The sequence below is a fragment of the Stomoxys calcitrans genome, chromosome 5 (genome assembly GCF_963082655.1).
Source record: "Stomoxys calcitrans chromosome 5, idStoCalc2.1, whole genome shotgun sequence".
NCBI classification, from domain to species: domain Eukaryota; kingdom Metazoa; phylum Arthropoda; class Insecta; order Diptera; family Muscidae; genus Stomoxys; species Stomoxys calcitrans.
Window position 1 is genome coordinate 139521419 of NC_081556.1, and position 24301 is coordinate 139545719.

Consider the following 24301-nt stretch of genomic DNA (forward strand, 5'->3'; position numbering starts at 1 on the left):
TGAATACATGGACTCACAGACGGACATGGCTAAATCGAATCAGAATGAGATTCTGAGTCGATCGGTATACTTATCGATGGGTCTAGCTCTTCTCCTTCTTAGCGTTGCAAACAAATGCACAAACTTATAATACCCTGTTACACAGTGGTGGTGTAGGGTATAAGCACCCAAATTTCAGGTAGTACCAAAAAAAATTATTTTTTCCAAATTCCTTAATTTTTTTTAAGAAAAAAATTTTTAAGGTAATTATTCTGTGTAAACATTTACAGATCATTTTTGTTAACGAACTTTTTTGTATGCTAAAAGACATTTACAAAATTTGATGGCATATTTACAAATTACCTTGCTTGATTTGATGGCAACAGTGGTGGCTTGACTGTCCGTCCATCGGTTCGTCTGCCCGGCTATCTAATGATTTGCTGGTGCTGTGGAAAAGCTTAAAAACAAGTGTAACCCAAAACCCTTTGGTTTGCAACAAATCATCGTCACCAACATCATCACCATCTACAGAATTGTAGGCTGCGGCGAATGCCGGCCGACGGACCGAAATGGCCGTAGAGACACTTTGTTTGTTCGCGGTTGGCTTGGCCCTGTTTCAGTTCGGTGCAGTTCGAATTCTGCAACTTTTGCGAATAGAAAACGAATTTATAAAAAGCCTACCAAATGCCTAGAAGAGAACAGTTTCGTACGAATGGGCGTTGCAAACGGTGGTGTGATTTGGCAAGTGTCTATGGAACAAGTGCGCAAAACGAAGACGGATTTTTAATCAAAACAAACAATTAGGACTATAACAAGGATAAAGTGGATAAATAGGCAAAAATGAGCCAAAAAACGTTTTGCGAATTATCGTACAAGAAAATATAAGAATGAAAAATTTTCGTTAAAAATTTCGCAAACGAAAACCTACAAGTGCTGCATAGAAAAATACTACTCTGAGAAAATTGAATTTTTAACCCCTAAGAAAGATTCTCCGTTCACAGAGCGCCATTCAAACTCCCTTCTACCCACAACCTTTTCCCCCTGATCCTGATTTTGTGACTTTTGAAGAATCTTTGTACTATGCAAAATTCTGATGCCAATGCCAATATTAGTGCAACCAACACAAAGTTTCAACCTTGGCCCTCGGAGCCAATCTCGTTAGAAATTTTGCCAACACTACCCGAAGCAGGTAGCAATCAGGAGTTAGAAGACCTCCATAAGAACTCCCGGATCATACATTCTGATCCCGAAGAGAGTCAAGCCAAAGCCAAAACCCGTTCTCGCTTCACCTCGGCCATAAGAAAGCTGTCACGCTCCACCCGCAAAAAACAAAAGGGGGTGCTGAGTAAAAGTCCTTCACTGAATGCGGATGCTTCGACGCCAACATCAGCGGAGGTGGTGTTATCAAGTGATGCCGATGATTTGCCTACGCAAGTGACAGCAAATAAAAAGAAAAAAAAATCTCTTTTCAGCTTGAAGAAATCCTCCAAAGTAGCTCCAAAAAAGGATCTGCCAGAGGAATTTTGGCCACCACCACAACCACCCAAGGTATTAGAGCCCTTATTTCAGGACACCGAAAATGAGGTGCTAGTAACCACAGAACGTTTGTCGCCCACCGAAGGAAAGCGAAAAGTTCAGATTACCATAAAATCGAAGAAAATTGAAAAGGTGGATTCTAAGGAGAAAACAGAAAATAGCCACCCAACATCACCCTCCCAACAACCCTCTTCGACAACAACACCCACAACGACACCAAACTCAACTCCACCTCAGGGCCGTCAAACCGTTATCACCACAGTCATCGGCACCACCCCCGCAACAACGGTCGACGATTCCAAAGATAAGAAGAAAAAACTCAAAAAAGCTTCAGCATCCACAACAGCGACAGCGACAGCTTCAGTAGCGAGTAAAAAAGATCAAAAAGCAGAAGGTGAAAAGATTGTTATCACTCAAAGTCCAAAAGATACGCCACCACGAGACAAGGCACCGGCAAAACCCTCGCGTCTAGCCGCAACAGCGACAGCAACAACAACAACAACCTCAAGTCATTCGACCTGCACCACCAGCGCCTCCTCCTCCACAACCAAAAGTAAAACTAGTGGTGCTATACGCAAAACAGCGACTACCACGCGAGCGGCTATAAAATTGGTAACGGCAGCAAAAGGTAAAGCGAAAACTTCCTCGGAAGCCAACAAAGCTGTAAAAGCGGCAAAAGGATCAACAACAGCGGTTAAAACTACAGCCAGCACCGGCACTACCGCTGTTGCTGTTGCTGCTGCTATCGAAAAACCCGAGAGCGATTTAATGATAAACCCACAAAGAGGTCACAGATTTCCAAGACCTACATCAACCGAGTCCAACGAAAAATCTATTGAACAACAGAGTCTATCGCTGGGAGGAAATCAAGCGACGCCAAAGACTACGTCGTCGCCATCGCCGTCGCCGTCGCCTTCACCCCCACCATCGCCGACAACAGCAACACTGCCCTCCACCTCCCCCTCCAACAACGCCAATAAAAATCTGTCACCAGCGTCGCAGCCCACATTGCTTAGCCCCGCCACCGCCATCAACCAACCACAAACGGCTGAAATTCAATCTGCTGCTTTACCGTCTGCAACTTCTAACGCTTCATTGCTTGTCAAGCCCATAAATCAACAGCATCATCAGCCAACATCTTCTACACATAATTTAGTTCATATCTCAGCACCCAATCAAACGGACGATCACATCTCATTAGCGGAGAGTGTACTACAACAGCAGCCCAGTGAAGCATCCACCGAAGACTTGGCCGCCAAACGAAATCGCATCCTTCTGCAGGACACTTTCAACACCAGTTTCGGATCATTTGCCTTCAACCTGGGCGATCGTGTGCGACCACCACTTCTAATAGCCAAACAACTGGGCTACGAGCCCTCGTCGCAGGATCCCTATTCGATTGAACAGCACAGTGACGACGATTCGGATACGGACACTGAAGACGACTTACATCGACGTCGCATACCCTATATTAGTGCTGCGCCCACGCTTTACGACGAGTTCAACAGTGTGGAGCTGAGACGACAACATTTTCGCAATCAATCGGGAGTTAGTGATCTGTCATTGGACTCGCACAACAACGACGAGAATAGCAGTAAAGGGGACGATTCAAATCAGATGCCCGCTTTTGGAGATTTAACAATGGATCAAGAAATGGAACCGGTAAGCGAGTTGGAAACAAAGGATCTAGGACATTGGGGAAAAGAAAAAGGCAAAAGTCTGAAAATTTGATTTTTATTGAAACTTTCTTTTTTCAAAGAAAATTTTATAAAAATTTTATCAAAATTTAAATCTTTATTTTTGTCAAAATTTGATAAAAATGAAACGCAAACACAAAAAAATTAATATTCATAGCCAATTTCGAAGAAATTTCGTACTTCGTAGAAATGTAGTATTCATTTGATTTGATTTTTATAAAATTTTTGTCGAAACGGAATTTTTATATAAAATTTTCTTAAAATTTGATTTTTGTTGAAAATTTTCTTAAAATTGTTTGCTTTTCTATTCTCAACCACAAAAAATTAGTTTTTCGTAGAAATTTGATTTTTGTAGAATTTTTTTATTCCCACCACCATACAGTGGGAGTATACTAATCTAGTCATTCCGTTTGTAACACATCGAAATATTCGTCTAAGACGTTCTGACTCGATCTAGCCGTGTCCGTCCGTCTGTCGAAATCACGATATCGGTCGAACGTATTAAGCTAGCCGCTTGAACTTTTGCATAAATATTTAATATTTATGTAGGCCATATGGGTTCAGATTTAGATATAGCTCCCATATAAACCGATCTCCAGATTTCACTTCTTGAGCCCCTGGAAGCCGCAATTTTTGTCCGATTTGGCTGAAATTTTGCATGTAGTGATCTGTTGTGACTTCCAACAACTGTGCCAAGTACGGTCCAAATCAGTCTATAACCCGATATAGCTCCCATATAAACCGATCTCCCGATTTGAATTCTTGAGCCCCTACAAGCCGCAATTTTTGTCCGATTAAGCTGACATTTTGCATTAAACTGAACATTTTGGTGTTCTGTTATGACTTCAATAACTGTGCCAAGTACGGTTCAAATCAGTCTATAACCTGATTTAGCTCCCTTAAAAACCGATCTCTAGATTATCCTTGTTCGGTTCGTAGAAGCTTTAATTTTTACTGGTTTGACAGAAGTTTGGTAGGTAGAATACAATTATGGCCTTCAACTTAATTTATTTTGTATAAATTTTTAGCAGAATGCATGGTGGTGGGTTTCCAAGATACGGGCCGGCCGATCTTTTAACTTGTTATAGTTTTACAGTCTTTAAAAATAGATATATTGAGCTGAAATTTAGCACAGATTCTTTTTGTGTCCATAAGCAGGTTAAGTTCGAAGATGGGCTATATCGGACTATATCTTGATATAGCCCCCATATTGACCTATCCGCCAATTTAGGGTCTTAGGTTTATAAAAGACACATTTATTATCCGATTTTGCTGAAATTTGGGATAGTGAGTTGTGTTAGGCTAGTTAACATTATTCTTCAATTTGGCCCAGATTTGGATATAGCTGCCATATAGACCGATCAGCCGATTTAGGGTCCTAGACCTATAAAAGCCACATTTATTATCCGATTTTGCTGAAATTTGGTATAGTGAGTTGTGTTAGGCCAGTCGACATTCTTCCTCAATTTGGCCCAGATTTGGATATAGCTGCCATATGAACGATCTCTCGATTTAAGGTCTTGGACCCATAAAAGGCGCATTTATTGTCCGATTTCTCCGAAATTTGGGACAGTGAGTTGTGTTAGGCTCTACAACAACTTTCTGCAAGATCGGCTCAGATCGGTAAAGATTTGAATATAGCTGCCATATAGACCGATCTCTCGATTTAAGGTCTTGGACCCATAAAAGGCGCATTTATTGTCCGATGGCGCCGAAAGTTGGGACAGTGAGTTGTGTTACGCCTTTCGACTTATTTCGAATCCCGGCAGGAACATCAGACAATTTTTCAGCGGTGGTTATCCCAACCTGATGTTGGCGACATTTGCGAGGTATTTTGCCATGTAAAAAGTTCTCCCCAAAGAGGTGTTGCTCTGCGGCACGACGTTCGGACTCGGCTATTAAAAGGAGGTCCCTTATCATTGAGCTTTAAACGCTTTAAGCTCTTGCATTTTAGGCAAAAACAGTTGAATATCATCTCACGATGGCGCTCACCATTCACAGTTAAATTACGATTCGCATCATCTTTGAAGAAGTGCGAACCAATGATACCACCAGCCCATAAACCGCACCCCGGCACGGGAAACTATTAGCAGCACACTTATACTATTAGCAGCTGCAACTTTGAGCTCCGATCTGTATGGTGTTCATTGTCATCATGAGAAGCTTAGCTGCGAGTTACCGGGCGCGTCCACAGGTAGCGTATAGTGGAATGCTCTATACGGAGTAACTGCAATTGCAGTCGCGGACAATCAGCGGTATCCAGCGGAGAGTCTCAGTGAGAGGCCGGGCTTCACCGGCTCTTGCTTAAATACTGAGTGCCTTTGATGGTCGATTGACGAGGCGAGTTATTGGCGCCTTTAAATAATCAATGGCCACCATGTTCCCTCGTCGATCGATACTTTGGATCGGAACGAGCTTGTTCACCTATAGGAGCTAGATGAGGATCGCACCTCCACATATCGACATGTGGCTTCAACAACAACAACGTTTTTTGGAAGCATTGTTATTGTTATTGTTGTTCGATAATTCTGCTTATTTAGGTACCCATTGAGCAAAAAATGGGCTTCGTCGCTCAATGGAAGAAGCGTGCGATGAACTTTCTTAACAGGGCACGCATTTTTATAAAAAAAATTAATAATATGCAAGCGTTGTTCGTTTTTAAGACGATTCATAGTTAAATTATAATCAAACTGAAGATGTTTGACAGTGAAACAAAACAAGAAACGTGCGAGAGCTGTGTAAACCAATGTAGCCAAGAAGATAATAGCTAAAAAATCACCCTTTAGTTATCAATATTCTGTGTTCGATGGCTATTACGTTCATCGATTGCTTGGACTTATTTTGTACCAAAGCTATGAAAAGATTTTTATACCCTCCACCATAGGATGGGGGTATACTTACACAGCATACAAACACAGCATAAGCCTCCGGCTGGCTATAAATCCACAGCCAAATTCATTTCTAGTTTTCGAGCATCTATAATACAGTTCGACCCCTTTTGACTTTGTTACTTTTAATATTCCTTTACACCTCCTATAGGGTAGTTTGGTTAGATGCGGGTATTATTCTGCCTCAGGCTACTTTGGACATACACCCAAGCCATTGATCGGCTTGTTGAGCGCTCTAATACTGCCTTTTCATTCTCCCTTACTCCGTGACCTTACTTTCCTGGTTGTTATATCTAGCTTGTGCAGGCACACTCTGTCCTCCAGCTTTGTTCCATCCACTATGCCGTTGGCAGCAGCTCTACGCACTCGAACTCAAGTTTCGCTTCAGGTATCCTATCCGAAATCTCTTACATTTCATCCAGGTTTCCTATCGCCTCGATAATGCTGCGACGGTATGACCTGCTCCTATGCTCTGTCCATTCTCCATCGCCGCCTCATACCTAATCTGTCCACTTTCCCGGTTGCCGTGGTTCTCATCTTCTTGCCTATACAAAGACAACATGTTTACTGAACCTGTTTATCCTTTTGTTGCGCCTTTTCTCCATCGCAATTCACCAAATTACTGGGGCGTAGGTAAGTATCGGTCTAATCTCCTGTAGAGCCAGTGGACTATCTACATAATGCCCAACATCTGAGAGCCTTCTCTGTACGTTATTGAATATGACATTTCCTATTCAGTTTCTTATCCAAGATCACTCCTAAGTATTTGACTTTGTCAGATTTCGAAATCGTTCTATTGAGGAAACTTGGCCCACATATGCCATCTCCATTACGCTTTCGGCTTTTCCGTATAGCTGATTTGAATACCAATCTCTTAGAAGTATTATAACTTCGTTTGTGTAGCAGACTAGTTCAAATCCCTTCTCAGTCAGGTTCCGTAAAAGGTTATTTATATTGGCCAAAACTGCCCACCTGTGGTACGCCCTGGGCGGCATGTTCTCTTTTAACATATCGTTATCTCAAGGGACTCGCAATTTATCCGCATTTTGCTTGACATATGGTTTATGCAGTCTATAAAGACCGCGTCCACTCAGTACTGGTTTAATGACAGGATCAGTATGTCGATCTTCAAATTGCTTAAAATCCCCGCGATGTGAATGTATACAGCCATCCTGGCATCAAAAGGTTCTCTCTCTATTTTGTGCAAAACCACGTGTAGGGCGATCTCCACCGCTCTCCTCTTCATATAGCTATGATGCCTGTATCTGAGCAATTCGTTGGATGTCCTACTCTGTATCATGATATTCACTTACGATCCTCCCGTCAGGCCTTCGGGGTATAATCAAGTCAAGCCCGTTGCAGGAATTACTAGGTCACCCGCGTAAGCGCACACCTTGACCCCTTTTGTACCCAGTTCCCCGGTCTACCGCCATGATCCATAGGAGCGATGAAAAAACACCAACTTGAGGTGTCAACGTCGTAGCCACACATAACGACGTTTCCCCTATGCTTACGGTGAATGTCCTATTTAGAAGCATGTTCATTATCCAATTCCCTCCTCTATTTGCGTATTCATCAAGGCTGCCTGGATATTGTTGAAGGCTCCCTAAATATCTAGGAAGGCAGCCAAGATAAAATCCTTGTACTCGGAAGACCTCTTCAGGTGATGAAAAACGCTAGGTAAAGCGGAGTCGACTGACCTCCCCCTGATGTAAGCATGCTTAAATCCGGAGAAGTATGACACACCCAGCTTGTTCCTAATGTGCAAATCCTGAATCATCTCCAGTGTCTTAATGACAAAGGAAGAAATACTTATCAGTCTGAAATTCTTGGCCCCATTATATTGCAGCCTCCCCCTTAGCCCTCCTCCAAGACTGGGGCACATAGGATAGTCTTGTATATGTCCGAAATAAATCGACATTCCAATCTGATAAAGATTCAAAAAGCTCCTAAACCATCTCAGGGTGAATAATCCGTCTATTTTGAAATTTTGCACGTGGTGTTTTGGTATCGCTTCCAACAACTGTGCTAAATATGGTTCAAATCGTTTCATAACCTCATATAACTGCCATATAAACGGATCTTGGGTGTTGACATCTTGAGCCGCTAGAGGGCGCAATTCTTATCTGATTTGGCTGTAATTTTGCATGACATTTTTTGTTCTGTGCTTAGTATGGCGTAAATCGGTACATAACCTGATATAGCCATATAAACCGATCTGGGATCTTGACCTCTTGAGCCTCTAGTGGGCGCAATTCTAGTCCGATTTGACTGAAATTTTGCACGTGTTGCTTTGTTATCACTTCCAACAACTGTGCTAAGTATGGTTCAAATCAGTCCCTAACCTGGTATAGCTGCTATATAATTCCAAACAACTGTGCTTAGTATGGCGCAGATCGGTACATAACCTGATATAGCTGCATATAAACCGATCTTGGGTGTTTTGGTATCACTTCCAACAACTGTGCTAAGTATAGTTCAAATCGGTTCATAACCTGGTATAGTTGCCATATAAACCTCTCTTGGATCTTGACTTCTTGAGCCGCTAGAGGGCGCAATTCTCATCCGATTTGGCAGAAATTTTGTACAACGGCTTCTCCCATGACCTTCAACATACATTTTCAATATGGTCTGAATCGATCTATAGCTTGATTCAGCTCCCATATAAACCGATCTACCGATTTTGCTTCTTGAGCCCCTATAAGGCGCAATTCTTATCCGAATGAACTGAAATAACTCACAATGACTTAGCACATGTTCAGCATTCGATTCATTTATGGTCCGAATCGGACTATAACTTGATATAGCTTCCATATCATAATAGTTCCTATTCATTATTCTTTGTTTGCTTAAAAAGGGATACCGCGCAAAAGACCTCGACAAATACTATTAATGGTGGAGGGTATATAAGTTTCGGCCCGGCCGAACTTAGCACGCTCTTACTTGTCAATCTTTATTTTGAAACAAAAGCAGAGCAGGAAATATGTGCAACATAAATGATTAACTATGATATGTGCAACGGACATTGGTCGTTTGAGGTCAATTACAATATATCTTTGAACCCTGTTGAATGAATGTAAAATCACAAAATAGAATTCCATAATCTGTAAGGTTCCCCAAACAATAATTGAAGACATTTTTAAACCATGTAGTATGCAAGTTGTAAGCATGCATGCACACATACATACATATGCTCCCTAACATATGTATGTGCATAGGTGTTTACAAATCAGACATTAATTTCCATCTGAATGCTTGGTTCGAACACGAAATTTGAGCCCTTTGGGAAGCCAAACAAATTACAATGGCACTTAGGTTTTCCGGCTTTCTCGATTCGCTAGTCATTGCACTTTGGTGAATTGGCTTTGGGGGGGAAAGGGTTTGCACAGTGTGATTTTTCCTATTTTCTTTTGTTATCTTTGATTATGTTTGCAAATTTTCTTCTTAGTCGCATTTTTTCCCAGTGTTTTTCCTTAACGCCGACCAAGGAAAAGAATTTCCATTTTACCTCGGCCATTGGCATCCAGCAAACAGTTTGCACAAATCAAAGGCAAGAAACTTGTCACCCAGAGAGCACTATTAATTAAATCCATTGAACTTGTCTTTGAGACAAGACAAGAGACGTCTTGGATTTTTTTAAGAAGCTTATGTTGGATTTAAGTCAATATCTATGTGTACATCATTTTGGTAGGCGGTGGCAACATGGCAATTAAAGATTTTCTTAACTAAGTGGTCAGTTTTAATTGAAAGCTTGTGGTAGTATGTAAGCAAATTCCTAAAGGCAAACAGCAATCAGCGTGCGAATCACAATGTTATAAAAAACAAACTTTTTAAGGATAATAAAAATCCTTTTTCTTTGGTAAAAATCATGTACTGCAAGTTTGGATAAATAAAGTGTGATCTTTGAACGACAGGAAATGTGAAAAGTGAATGAAAATTTCGTATAACCTGCACTTACTGTCTGGGGATTATTTGGAATTAAATTTTTATACCCTACACCACTACTATGGTACAGGGTATTATAACTAAGTACATTTGTTTGTAACATCCAAAAGGAAGAGAGATATATTGATAAGTATATCGATCGATTCAGAATCACTTTCTGATTCGATTTAGCTATGTCTGTCAGTCCGTCTGTCTATCCGTCTGTCTGTTTGTCCGTCTGTCCATGTTAATATGTGTACAAACTACGGGTCGCAATTTTCATCCGATCATCTTCAAATTTAGTATGGACATGTTTTTCGGCCTAGAGACGAAGCCTATAGAAATTTGAAAAAACGGTTCAGATTTGGATATAGCTTCCATATATATCTTCGTCCGATTTGCAGTAATAATACAATAAAATGGTCATTTGTTGACTGATTCTATCGAAATTTGGCTGGAAGGATTTTCTTATGACTCTATGTATTGCTGGAAAATTTCATAGAAATCAGTTCAGATTTGTATATAGCTCCCATATATATGTTCGTCCGATTTCCAGAAATAAAGCAATAAAATGGTCATTTGTTGACCGATTCTCTTGAAATTTGGTAGGAAGCATTTTCTTACGACTCTCGATATTACTGGTGAATTTCATAGAAATCGGCTCAGATTTGTATATAGCTCCCATATATATGTTCGTCCGATTTGCAGTAATACATCAATAAAATGGCCATTTGTTAACCGATTCTCTCGAAATTCGACAGGAAGGATTTTCTTACGACTCTCGATATTGCTGGTGAATTTCATAGAATTCGGTTCAGATTTGGATATAGCTCCCATATATATGTTCGTCCGATTTGCAGTAATACATCAATAAAATGGTCGTTTGTTGACCGATTCTCTTGAAATTTGGTAGGAAAAATTTTCTTACGACTCTCGATATTACTGGTGAATTTCATAGAAGTCGGTTCAGATTTGTATACGGCTCCCATATATATGTTCGTCCGATTTGCAGTAATACAGCAATAAAATGGCCATTTGTTAACCGATTCTCTCGAAATTCGACAGGAAAGATTTTCTTATGACTCTCGATGTTACTGGTGAATTTCATAGAATTCGATTCAGATTTGAATATAGCTCCCATATATATGTTCGTCCGATTTGCAGTAATACAGCAATAAAATTGTCATTTGTTGACCGATTCTCTCGAAATTTGGCAGGAAGGATTTTCTAATGACTCTCGATATTACTGGCGAATATCATAGAAATCGGTTCAAATTTAGATATAGCTCCCATATATATGTATTACCCGATCTGCACTTAAATGGTCGTAGTAGCAAAAATTTTCAACCGATCTGCACAAAAATTGGCAAAATTTCATCAAAATCGGTTCAGATTAAGATATAGCTCCTATATATATGTATCGCCCGATTTGCACTTGAATGGCCATAGTAGCTACAATTTTCAACCGATCTGCACAAAATTTGGCAAGGATTTATTGTTACTGATCTTAACATATTTTCAAAATTTCATCATAATCCGTTCACATTTAGATATAGCGCACATATATATGTATCGCCCGATTTGCACTTCAATTTTCAACCGATCTGCACAAAATTTGGAACGGACAGCTTTGTTACTGTTTGCGAGATTTCATCAAAATCGGTTCAAATTTGAATGTAGCAACCATACATATTTATCGCCGGATTTGCACCTATATGGCCGTAGTAACAACAACTTTCAAACGATCTGTTTAAAAGTCGGTTCGGATTTATATATAGCTCTCATATACATATATATTTATATATTGCCCGAAATTATAAGTGTAGGGTAGGTGTAGGGTAGGTGTAGGGTAGGTGTAGGGTATTATATAGTCGGCTCCGCCCGACTTTAGCCTTTTCTTACTGTTTTTTTTTTTAATTTTTTAAATTTATCTCTTCTTACAGACTATAATGACATCCACAAATGCAGAAAAGCGCGAGCATCTCTATAAAATTCTAGTCATCGGCGAATTGGGTACTGGCAAGACATCATTCATCAAACGCTATGTTCATCAGTTTTTCAGTCAAAATTATCGCGCCACAATTGGTGTCGATTTTGCACTAAAAGTTTTACACTGGGACCCCAATACAATTGTGCGTCTGCAATTGTGGGATATTGCAGGACAGGAGCGGTTTGGCAACATGACTCGCGTCTATTACAAGGAAGCCGTTGGTGCCTTCATTGTTTTCGATGTGACACGTAGCGGAACATTTGATTGTGTCAATAAATGGAAAGAGGATTTAGATTCAAAAGTTCAACTGCCCGATGGTAGTCCGATACCATGTATATTGCTGGCCAATAAGGTGAGATATAAAAAAACCCTATGTATAACATAAACTTTTCTGTTATAATCTGCCTTTGTGGAAAATTTTTTAAAATTTGGTTTTTAAAGAATATTTCATTGAAAAAATTTCTTAGAGGAAATTTTATCGAAATTTTGTCTTTGGAGAAAAGAAAACAAATTTAGTTTTTAGGGAAAAATTCTTTCAGTTTTGTTAAAAAAAAAATATTAAAATTTAAATTTTCTACAAATGTTGGTTCAAATTAAGAGAAAATTTCATTGCAAGTTGAGTTAGGTTAGATTGAAATGAGGGTGCGGATACTAATCCGCCGTATGCCATTAGGAACATATACCTAAAGGCCAAAACAGAATGAGCGCGTTGAGCTTTGTTATTGAGCGTCGCGTTGCAAATTGCAACTCTGCACACAAATTCCACAAAATCCCACCTCGAGCATGTCAAATTTAGAATTACTTGCCAATCAGTCTTTATGGGCTGATTGGATTGATTTTTTAAAAAGATAGGACTGGTAAAACCCTACATAATATCCCTACGGGAAATAGGACAGGTCCCAAACCTGTCACGGGTTAGATCCTCTGGTGATAAGGACCGGTCCCAGTTCTCGTCCCATTACATGGAAAAAAAAACCGATCACTTTTATAAGGGGATGTCGCTCGAGGTGACGAATTGCCAAAGCTGGCCGCTTGAAAATTTGCACAGATACTTAGTATTGATGTAGGTCGTTGGAGATTGCAAATGGGCCATATCGGTTCAGATTTAGATAAAGCTCCCATATAAACCGATCTCCCGATTTGACTTCTTAATTTGCACATAGAGATCTGTTATGACTTCTAACAACTGTGCCAAGTACGGCTTAAATCAGTCTATAAACTAATATATCTCTTATATAAACCGTTCTTCTGATTTGACTTCTTGAGCCCCTGGAAGCCGCTTGTTTTGTCTGATTTGTCTAAAAATTTGCACAAAGTGTTCTGTTATGATCTCCAACAATTGTACCAAGTACGGTTCAAATCAGTCCATTGCCTGAAATAGCTCCAATATAAATCGATCTCCAGATTTGACTTCTTAAACCCTTCCCAGCCAGCAATTTTTGTCTGAAATTTGGCGATTTAGCTGAAATTTTGAGTGTAGTGTTCTATACAAATATGTTTAAAACATGTAAAATGGTGTAATGTTCTCCCTTAATTTTATTGCATTATTATTATTGGAGAATTCCTCAAAATTGAGTATTTTAAGTTTCGTGTACATATCTCTACCCGTTGAAAATTTCTAGAATTACTTCCAAGATTTTCCGATTTGCCAACACTGTGCAACGTCAAGCTTTTACTTGCGGCGCCTATTCTTGTCTAGTCCTATGTATGTGATGATGCCTTATTCTTATACTTATACTTATACTACTTATACTTATACTACTTATACTTATACTACTTATACTTATACTACTTATACTTATATTTATACTTATACTTGTAATTATACTTGTACTTATACTTATACTTGTACTTGTACTTGTACTTGTACTGGTACTTGTACTTGTACTTGTACTTGTACTTGTACTTGTACCTGTACTTGTACTTGTACTTGTACTTGTACTTGTACCTGTACCTGTACTTGTACTTGTACTTGTACTTGTACTTGTACTTGAACAAGTACTTGTACTTGTACTTGTACAAGTACTTGTACTTGCACTTGTACTTGTACAAGTACTTGTACTTGTACTTATGTTTAGCTATTCTAAAACCAAAGGATTTTTTTTCCATATATTGGGTTGCCCAAAAAGTAATTGCGGATTTTTCATATAGTCGGCGTTGACAAATTTTTTCACAGCTTGTGACTCTGTAATTGCATTCTTTCTTCTGTCAGTTATCAGCTGTTACTTTTAGCTTGCTTTAGAAAAAAGGTGTAAAAAAAGTATATTTGATTAAAGTTCATTCTAAGTTTTATTAAAAATGCATTTACTTTCTTTTAAAAAATCCGCAATTACTTTTTGGGCAACGCAATAAATTGGTAAATTCTGTATCTTTCAACTTAGTTGAACAAATCCGCAAAATTCAAGAAACTATGTTGTAAAAGCAGAATTTTATCGTTAAAGAAAATTCCAATTTTATTGAAAATATCATTGAAGTTGTGTTCTTCGAAAATGTTATAAAATCATTTTTTTTTTTGTTTTTATGTACATACCAGTATTTTAATTCTCCTTTAATTTCCTTATTTTCTTTTTTAGTGCGATCAAGATAAACAAGGTGTGGTTACAAATACCGAGAAAATGGATGATTACGTCAAGGAACACGGTTTCGCTGGATGGTTTGAAACTTCTGCCAAGGAGAACATCAACATTGATGAGGCAGCTAGAGCTTTAGTAAATAAGGTATGCTTATGGCAAAAAAAAGCCCCTGAAAGGAAAATCTCAAATCTAACTCATCTCTCTCTCTTCAATAGATATTACTTAATGATAAATTAATCAGTGCCTCCGATTTGGCGGACAATGAAAAGTTCAATCTCAACAACAGCGGAGATCAATCGGTAAATGAGGACAAGAGTAAATGTGCCTGTTGATTGTGGTAATGTTAATTGCTGTGACATGGCAAATAATTGGTTTCATGCAGGAGCTTTCGAAAATCCATGATCCTGGGTCCAGCCGGCATATTTGAGTCTACTAAGGATATGGCACTTTGATTAGAAATAGAAAGTCCATTACATGGTGTCCTTTAGCAAATAAGTACAATGTGTAGCCTTTTTTTGCAGACTTAAACATATGGGAAGACAAAAATACATACATAACAAACATATATTACCACACTCATAGATGCATACATACATACACACATACATACACACATACATACATATAGACTTAAATCGAGTAAATAGCGCAGACGCCTAAGATATATGAAAAGTTATTAAAAGCAGATTACCCATTGCTTTTCCTGTTGGCAAATTAATATGCTAGGGCAACAACTAAATAAGGGAATATACCTATTTTTTATACTTAATCCCCTTATATGCCATAGCCATGAAGCCGCCTTAAGTGCCGTATATTACAAAAAGAAAGAAAATTGTTATATGTATTGCCTTTTTTACTTTCATTTCCAAAACTTCTAGTACAATAAGGCGTAAATCGTTCTTTAATTTTATTTATAAACAAAGGAATTTTTTGTAGCCATAATTGTTTTAAACATTTTTTGTATAACATTTTTTTTTTATTTTATTATTATTTTTTTTGTAAACTTATTATGATGTCCCATTATGATAAAGATAAACGCTGGCTTTCTTTTTTATTTAATTTAAAATTGTTATCTAAATTGTTTGCCTAACTTTTTAAAAACCTCGATTCACTAGTTCAGTCATTCACCCAAGTATTTGCCTCTTTTACATACCCCTATATTCTTTCCATAACTTTGTCTTTTTTTATAATTTATTTGGGCCTTATCCGTCTTTAGCACCAAATTTCTTATTGTTTTACCAAGTAACATTGTCTGGTGTTTAAGAATAAAGTGTTTTTTATATCTAATACAAATTATACATACACATACAATAAAAATGTCGTTTATCTCGACTATTTGAAATGTTTAGTCTTTATCAACATTGTGGAGATGTTCATATCACTTATTTAAATATAAGAAAGAAGTGAATATGCATTTCATATCAACGAGTGCGCATGCATATGCTAGAAATGGTCGAGCAACATACCCAGCGATGGAGTTAACAAGTAATGAATAACAAGTAAGAGGATCCCATGGATCCCATTTGTCGAGTTCTATGTGCAGTATCTCATTTTAGGCAAACAAAGAATATTGAATAAGAACTGTTATGCTATTGGAGCTATATCAAGTTATAGTCCGATTCGGACCATAAATGAATGAACATGGTAGAATTCATTGTGTAATATTTCAGTTCATTCGGATAAGAATTGCGTCTTATAGGGGCTCAAGAAGCAAAATCGGATAGGGAGCTGTATCAAGCTATTGATCGATTCATACCATATTAGACACGTATATTGAAGGTCATGAGAGAAGCCGTTGTACAAAATTTCTGCCATATCGGATGAGAATTGCGCCCTCTAGAGGCTCAAGATGCCAAGATCCCAGATAGGTTTATATGGCAGCTATATCAGGTTATGTACCGATTTGCGCCATACTTAGTACAGTCATTGGAAGTCATAACAAAACACCTCATGCAAAGTTGCAGCCAAATCAGATGATAATTTCGCGCTCCATTGGCTCAAGAAGTCAAGATCCAAGATCGGTTTATACGAAAGCTATACTAGATTATGAAACGATTTCAATCATACTTAGCGTAGTTGTTGGAAGTAATACCAAAACACCACGTGTATTTCAGCAAAATCGGATGAGAATTGCGCCCTCTAGAGGCTCAAAAAGTCAAGATCAGTTTATATGGCAGCTATATCAAAACATGGACCGATTTGGCCCATTTACAATCCCAACTGACCTACACTAATTAAAAGTATTTGTAGAAAATTTCAAGCGCCTAGCTTTACTCCTTCGATAGTTAGCGTGCTTTCGACAGACAGACGGACGGACATTGCTAGATCGACTTAAAATGACATGACGAGCAAAAATATATATACTTTATGGGGTCTCAGATGCATATGTCGAGGTGTTACAAACAGAATTTTGTCGAAATTAGTATACCCCCATGTACCCCCCAAATGTGCTATGATTCTACAAAAAATGCATACAAATGAACTTAGTTGAAGGCACATATGAGCACTTAATAAAAAAGTCTTAATTTTTTTAGCAATCATATTTGTTTGAGTATATGCTAAACTAAAAGAATGAACGGAATATAAGGTCCGTGTAGGGTTGCCATAGTGTCAGTATTTAAACTTTTAAAAAAAAAATTATTTTCTAACCGCTATAACTTTTAACAAAGGAAATGACAGTTTTTTTTCTGCAGAATTTCCTAATTTCCCTGTAAAGGTAACAAAATTTAGGGAGGACAAATATTTTTAACCCGTTATGCCTCCTTTGATTTTTTCAAACTTACCTCAAAATGTTCCTTATTTCATCAAATTTCTACCCTATAAAGAAACTTTTGGAGAGCCATATTTGTATAAGATACAAATTAGACCAGCCCAGTTTTCTCAATCCAATCGTAATAACATTGTAATTTTGTTTACCGATTCTCACGAAATTTTGTATAAGGGATTCTCTTATGACTTCAGACACTATTTTTACAGAAATCGGTTTAAATTTGGATATAGCTCCCATACATATGTACAATATATATGTGCATCCGATTTGGACTTATACGGCAATAATTTGTTTATCAACTCTCACTGACAATCGAGACGCTTGGAACGCTTTTCTACGTTCGGCTAATGGGACAAATGTTCTGTCAAAGCTAATTAAAGTAAAGTAAAGCTAATGGGACAAATGTTTTGCCATATCTAATTAAAGTATTTATTTATTTATGCATTGGGCAAACATTGTCTTTCGATTTAGTTCACTTCGATAACATCTGTTAGGAAGTTTATGTGCATGTTTATTTACTATGTAATCGATTTATCAACTTTTGCCGATAATTCGTTTCGATAATTTCCGTTAGGATATCTTTGGTAATTTTTAAAAATGATTGGCCATGAAATGTCCAAGGCGAACAAAAGTGCAGCTGTAAATTTAAATCGATTCTAATTGTTCAGCCTGAAGAAGCAAGAAGCACTGCCTAAAAAGTAAATAAAAATACACATCAACAAAAGAAATAAAAGAATACGACATAAAACGCTCAATCAACGAATGCCCAGTTGAGGGACAATTTCCAGACGCAGGTAGCAGAGATCGCATAGTAGCATGATGTCAATCGCCGTTCCAACATACTGACCCTAGAATCAGGGAACTGAATATAGAAAGAGGACGAACACAAGAGGAATTTATGGCAGGAACGTTTGAAGCACAGTGGGGTAGAGGTTTGCATGCCCGCGCTAAAATCATGTACTCAAATCCCGGCGAGAACATCAAAAACAAAAGTATTTCAGAGGTTGTTATTCCCTTACGTATGCTGGCGACATTTTTGGGGTATACAGTCATGTAAAACTTATGTATAAAGAGGTGTCACCAAGTGGCACGCCATTCGGTCTCAGCGAGGAGGTGTTGAATCGACCTGCGTTCATTAATACGCCATTCGGTCTCGGCGAGGAGGTGTTGAATCGACCTGTGTTCATTAGTAAGAGAGAAGTGTGGACAAATTTGCATTGAAACGCTGTAACTTAGGTAACGGTATAGGTAAGCTATGGTTTATGAGATGTGATCCAATGAGATGAGCCAGATTGTTGAACCGCCAATTTATTAAGTATCCCAAGAGTGATAAGTGGACAGGGACGTCAGGGATTCGTCGCATTATAATTTGGCGAGGGCGATTTTCATTTGCCACGCCAAGTCGTCCAAGGTACTGGGCCCCGAAGAAATCTCTACACTGATTCTGAAGAACCTGGATGTTTGGGATGCCTAGAGCATGGCCAAGGACAACCTTATGGAAAATCGAAATAACCAATGCGATTGTATTCTATAGACCGGAAGAAGTATGATTACCTATTGGAGCTTGACTAGGACGCTATCTTCATATACAAATATGTGCTTACAACAACAACATGCTATTGGGTTGCCCAAAAAGTAATTGCGGATTTTTCATATAGTCGGCGTTGATAAATTTTTTCACAGCTTGTGACTCTGTCAGTTATCAGCTGTTACTTTTAGGTTGCTTTAGAAAAAAAGTGTAAAAAAAGTATATTTGATTAAAGTTCATTCTAAGTTTTATTAAAAATGCATTTACTTTCTTTTAAAAAATCCGCAATTACTTTTTGGGCAACCCAATAAAATACAAATTCAAATTAAATGTGACAGTTAAACAAGAAAAATTTATCGATAACAAACAAAAGTAGGAGAACGACCACGATTTGATAGCACAAAGAAATAGATGTTATTCATCTGCTAATTTCACAACAACAAATTGGTAGTGCATATTATAAACAACTGTCGAATAAAGCAATAGCTTGATGGAAGCGTATAGGCCTACATAATTTAAAAAAAAAGGAATTACATAGATAATCGTTTTTGAGAAAGTATCAAAGCAGTCAGAAAAAGGAAAACAACTGAAAACTGCACATTGCATCGGAAAACAAAGGAAATTAGCCTTTTCAATATGAGTACATTAAATGTACTTTGTGGTATTTGCAGTGAATTCTACACCAACACGGACAAAATTTACGTTACCAGATGTGGACATGTTTTTCACCAGCAGTGTCTATTCCATTGGCTTCAAGTATCTCATACTTGTCCCCAGTGTCGCGATAGTTGCCTACGCCACCAATGCCGTAGAATTTATTTAAATTTTGAGCCTCTACGGGAGGATGAACTGAAATGTGAAGCTACATCCGAGATTTCCAACAAATTGAGTGGATACGAATGGATTGCTGTTGACTGGGAAATGGACGATGAACTTTTAAAAACCTTTGCTTTTCATTTTGGTACGGATGAAAATGGTAACAACATCTATTGTGCTCGTGGTTTTCACAAGGGCGACATAATACCAGCCTATTATAGTCCCAGTAAACGTGGAGTCTTGGCACCGTGGGGTTTTAAATCACATTTACTTACTCACAATATTGAAATTTTGGATATAAGTTGTGATGGCGCAGCGGAATACAAATGGGTACATGCATCAAATGGCGATCTACCAGAAAATGCATTGGCAACGGGACACACATCATATGGAGAGCCTCTGTACACAGCACGAGCTGAGCATAATGGAAATCTTTTATATGGCAAACTTCATCGCCAGTATAAAATGGCCTATGTACCGTATGGGGATGAAGAGCTATGCAAATCTCAGTATGAAGTATTAGTAAGAATTTCAAAACTCCAAAACTCTCCCAGCATCTAAAAATGAATGCGAATTAATGAAATTATTCAAATATTTTTAATATGTTTGTATGTACATATTTATTTCGTTTCTTCTAAAAATTTTAAATCTTAATAAAAATCTCAATACATGTACCTAAGTACTACCTAGCTCTGGATTTCCTTTCCCATGGCAAAAACACTTCGATCATTAAGCTCACATCGAAAGTTAAATAAACTCAATCCGTTTTATTTGGAACTTGTTATTGGCTAACACAGAACGTTTGTTCCACTACACCGAAAAAAAAATATCACGGAAATGTTTCAATTAGAAATTTAATTGTAAAAATGTTTTCAATTAAAAACTTAATTGAATCAATCATTTATTAATTGAATCTGTATTTTTTTATTGCAATCGTGGTTGAAATTTTAACAATTTTCAATTAAAAAATTGATTCAATTTTCTTTTTAATTGAAACTGGACTTTTTTCTATTACGGTTGTGATTGAAATTTTTAAAATTTTCGACTAAAAAATTATTTAAGTCATTAATTTTATAATTGAATTTAAAAATTTTTTATATTTAATATATGATTGAAAATTTAATCTTTTTTAATTAAACAATAAATAACGGCCAAGACCGCAAACTTTTTTTTCTTTTTGTCACTCAATTTGTTCGTCTATTTATTGAAAACATCTGATTTTAGAATTGAATTGGCGGACAAATCGAGTGACAAAAAGATAAAAAATGTTAGTGGTCTAACCAGTCGGAAACTTTTTTAAAGCACTTATGGCTGTCGGTTTTTGAAAAAATCTATCGTGATTGAAAAGTTTATTTTTATTTTTTTCTGTGTAGGTAAGCTACAATTCTTGAGAAAAAACATTGATGCCATTCAATTTTATTTCCATACATACACATCTATACTTAGTGACTCATTCTTTGTCGAGATTGCGAAAATAATTTATATACTAATATCTATTTCTGCCCTTAAGAGCAACTAGACGAACAAACATTTAGAATACATAAATATAACTTCTGGTAGATACATAACGACTGATAGCTTTGGTTCCCGATATGATCTTATGCGTTGCCCATATGTGGTTATGTGCTATTTTCTTTCTTGGGAACTCTTACTAGAACTTCGTAGATGTTATTATTCTTTTCGAATCGTTCGAAGGGCACATAACAACAACTATGAGATGGGTGTAGTTTTCCATACCGTATGCGTCCTTCCACTAATGCTCGACCGCAATATAGAGATTCACCAGTATCACTGTAGCCGAAAGCCAATGCATGCTCCGGTATTTCACCATTTGCTGCAGCCACCCATTTGTATTCGACTTCGCTATCGTTGGAAACATCCAACAATTCAATTTCATCTTCTAGAAAATGTGATTGACAATTCCATGCACAGTAGACACCTTTTTTCTTGGGAACATAAAAAGCAGGCAAAAGGTCATTGTGTAGATAAACATGTGCGGCATATATGGCGTCACCGTCTTCATCGTCATCCAATTTTAAGCCAAACTTTGAAATCTTTTCTGCAGTCATGTTATTATCGAATGGGAACCAATCAAAGGATTTCACTGCCTCACTTTCTAAATCATCCGCTGGTAAGGGCTCGGAAAAATTAAGATACACACGATGCACCATATGACGATGGCATTTTCTACGACATTGTGGGCAACTATCCGAGTGAGACAACCACCGGGTCAGACATTGTTGATGGAAAACATGGCCACATTTGGTCGTGCAGTAGATAATTGCACAGCTACTGAAGTATTCACTACATATAGCACACAATACATTTAGTGAGTTGGACATTACTTTTTGTTGAGTCGTAGCCTGGGAGGATGGTGAAGGTATTGTTTGAGTTTTTGCGGCGTTATTATCCGCTGTTATCGTCAAATTGTCTTCAAGTTACAAAAGTAAAAAGACGTAGTTTCAAATACAACAAGAAGCAAACAAAGGAAAAGCTGTGAGTTGATATGCCAATTGGAAAAATATTCGTCTATAATTTCACCACACTTATGAAAATGGAATAGGAATAAGTAGAAGCAAAATGTTTTACTCAAATAAGTTTCGCTTTTAGCAGAGTTCAAAAAAAAAAGAAAATGGTTTGATAAAACCTTGATAAAAACTAAAAATGTCAATGCATTTGTAAGTCTCGCTTTTGTCGTGTTCTAGTTTTTGGCAAGTGGGCTGCATGACTGTAGCAAAACATCTGTTTAGCCTTGGAAAAATTATGCAAGGTAAAGTCACTAACCCAGCCAGGGTACACACATAAGGTAGAGTTATGCAGCCAGCTGACCAGATTTATGCGGCCAGCTGAGTTTGACGCAAAGATTTTAGGAATTGTACAAGATGTTCAAACTCAAAGATTTAAGGAATTTAACAAGATATACAAACTGATTGGTCTTCTTTTCTAATAAACCCCACAATATAGGTTCAAACATGTGTGAAACTGCTGTTTTTAACTTGCGGTGTGATGTTTACGTTTTGCAATTTTTTTATTAAATAAAAAATTATTGTTTAATCTTGATATACAACAATGCCAAAAGTTAAAAAAAAATTATTTGTATATTTCACAAACTTTTTTCACCACAATTCAGCGCAATTTCGTAATAATTTGCAAATTAATTTTCTATTTACGAAGGAAATGGTTAAAATGCTGCATTGTTTGTCACTTTTACGATATAAGGAAGACCGAGCAGAACGTATGTCTTGGTCGTTACGGTCTTTGGTTGGCGTTCTAATGGAATTTGAATACAACACTGAAATTCTAATATTTCATATTAGCTGTGTTCGGGAACTCAAAAATTTGTGCAAATTTGCACAAATGGTGATACTTGTGAGGGGCATATAGACCGATCTCTCGATTTAAGGTTTTGGGTCCATAAAAGGCGCATTTATTGTCCGATGTCGCCGAAATTTGGGACTGTGGGTCTAGATCGGTCCAGATTTGAATATAGCTGCCATATGGACCAATTCCTCGATTTAAGGTTTTGGGCCAATAAAAGACGCATTTATTGTCCGATGGGACAGTGAGTTAAGTTAAGCCTCTCGACATATTTCTGCAATATGGCAAAGATCGGTCCATATTTGGATAAAGCTTTCATATAAACCGTTCTCTCTATTTAAGGTTTTGGGCCCATAAAAGGCGCATTTATTGTCCGATGTCGCCGAATTTTGGGACTGTGAGTTGTGTTATGCCCTTCGACATTCTTCTTCAATTTGGTCTAGATCGGTCCAGATTTGAATATAGCTGCCATATAGACCGCTATTTCGATTTAAGGTTTTGGACCAATAAAAGGCGTATTTATTGTCCAATGTCGACGAAATTTGGGACAGTCAGTTGTGTTAGGCACTTCGACATTATTCTGCAACTTGGCCCAAATCGGTCCAGATTTGGATATAAACCGATAACTCAATTTAAAGTCTTGGCCCCGTAAAAGGCGCTTTAATAACCCGATTTCACTTAATATTTGACACTGACTTATGTTAGGCTTTTCGACATTCGTGTCGTATATGGTTCAGATCGGTTTATTTTTAGATATAGCTACCAAAAAGACCAATATTTTGTTATACACAATTGAACAATGACTTGTACTTATTAATATGGATTGCCCAAAAATATAGTCGGCGTTGACAAGTTTTTTCACAGCTTGTGACTCTGTAATTGCATTCTTTCTTCTGTCAGTTATCACCTGTTACTTTTAGCTTGCTTTAGAAAAAAGTGTAAAAAAGTATATTTGATTAAAGTTCATTCTAAGTTTTACTTTCTTTTAAAAAATCTGCAATTACTTTTTGGGCAACCCAATATTTGGTCCAAATCGGACCAAAAGGTATGCATTTTCAACGGATTTTGACGAAAGGTGGTTTACATATATACCCGAGGTGGTGAGTACCCAAAGATCGGCCCGGCCGATTCTTTTCACTTGTTGCAATATTTACCAAAAATATTGTTTTGTTGTGGCCTTATTTTACATTCTTTTACAACTGTTTCAAATCCTTGCTGGCCATTTTAAAAATTATATACCAGTGATGCCCATGCGTTTTCAAACAAATACCAACATTTTTGT

The 24301-nt window shown here is 37.6% G+C and overlaps 3 protein-coding genes across 7 annotated transcripts in view; 2 read left to right on the top strand and 1 right to left on the bottom strand.

Moving 5' to 3' along the window:
• Positions 1-15929, top strand: part of LOC106090801 (ras-related protein Rab-38) — a 54964-nt gene extending 39035 nt beyond the window's left edge. For 2 of the 5 annotated variants that reach the window (XM_013257108.2, XM_013257110.2), the window contains exons 3-5: positions 11968-12366; positions 14588-14731; positions 14803-15929. In XM_013257108.2, the coding sequence (XP_013112562.2) occupies positions 11968-12366; positions 14588-14731; positions 14803-14919 (660 nt within the window). In that variant the 3' untranslated portion in view covers positions 14920-15929. Of the gene's footprint in view, positions 1-555; positions 3178-9648; positions 9833-9937; positions 9960-11967; positions 12367-14587; positions 14732-14802 lie in introns of those variants that run through there. The other 3 variants (XM_013257107.2, XM_013257111.2, XM_013257112.2) reach the window with 3 other exon arrangements.
• Positions 15930-19261: 3332 nt separating this feature from the next.
• On the top strand, positions 19262-20380 carry LOC106090808 (uncharacterized). Its single transcript, XM_013257125.2, has one exon. It carries the CDS (start codon positions 19522-19524, stop codon positions 20260-20262), a length of 741 nt encoding a protein of 246 aa, XP_013112579.2. The 5' UTR covers positions 19262-19521; the 3' UTR covers positions 20263-20380.
• A 721-nt stretch (positions 20381-21101) lies between these two features.
• Positions 21102-22220, bottom strand: LOC106090809 (uncharacterized). Its single transcript, XM_013257126.2, has one exon. It carries the CDS (start codon positions 22041-22043, stop codon positions 21321-21323), a length of 723 nt encoding a protein of 240 aa, XP_013112580.2. The 5' UTR covers positions 22044-22220; the 3' UTR covers positions 21102-21320.
• Between the last annotated feature and the right edge of the window lie 2081 nt (positions 22221-24301).

What these genes read in the sequence shown, in the direction of transcription:
- LOC106090808 (XM_013257125.2), top strand. Translation starts at nt 19,522, where the DNA reads ATGAGTACATTAAATGTACTTTGTGGTATTTGCAGTGAATTCTACACC.
- LOC106090809 (XM_013257126.2), bottom strand. Translation starts at nt 22,043, where the DNA reads ATGTCCAACTCACTAAATGTATTGTGTGCTATATGTAGTGAATACTTC.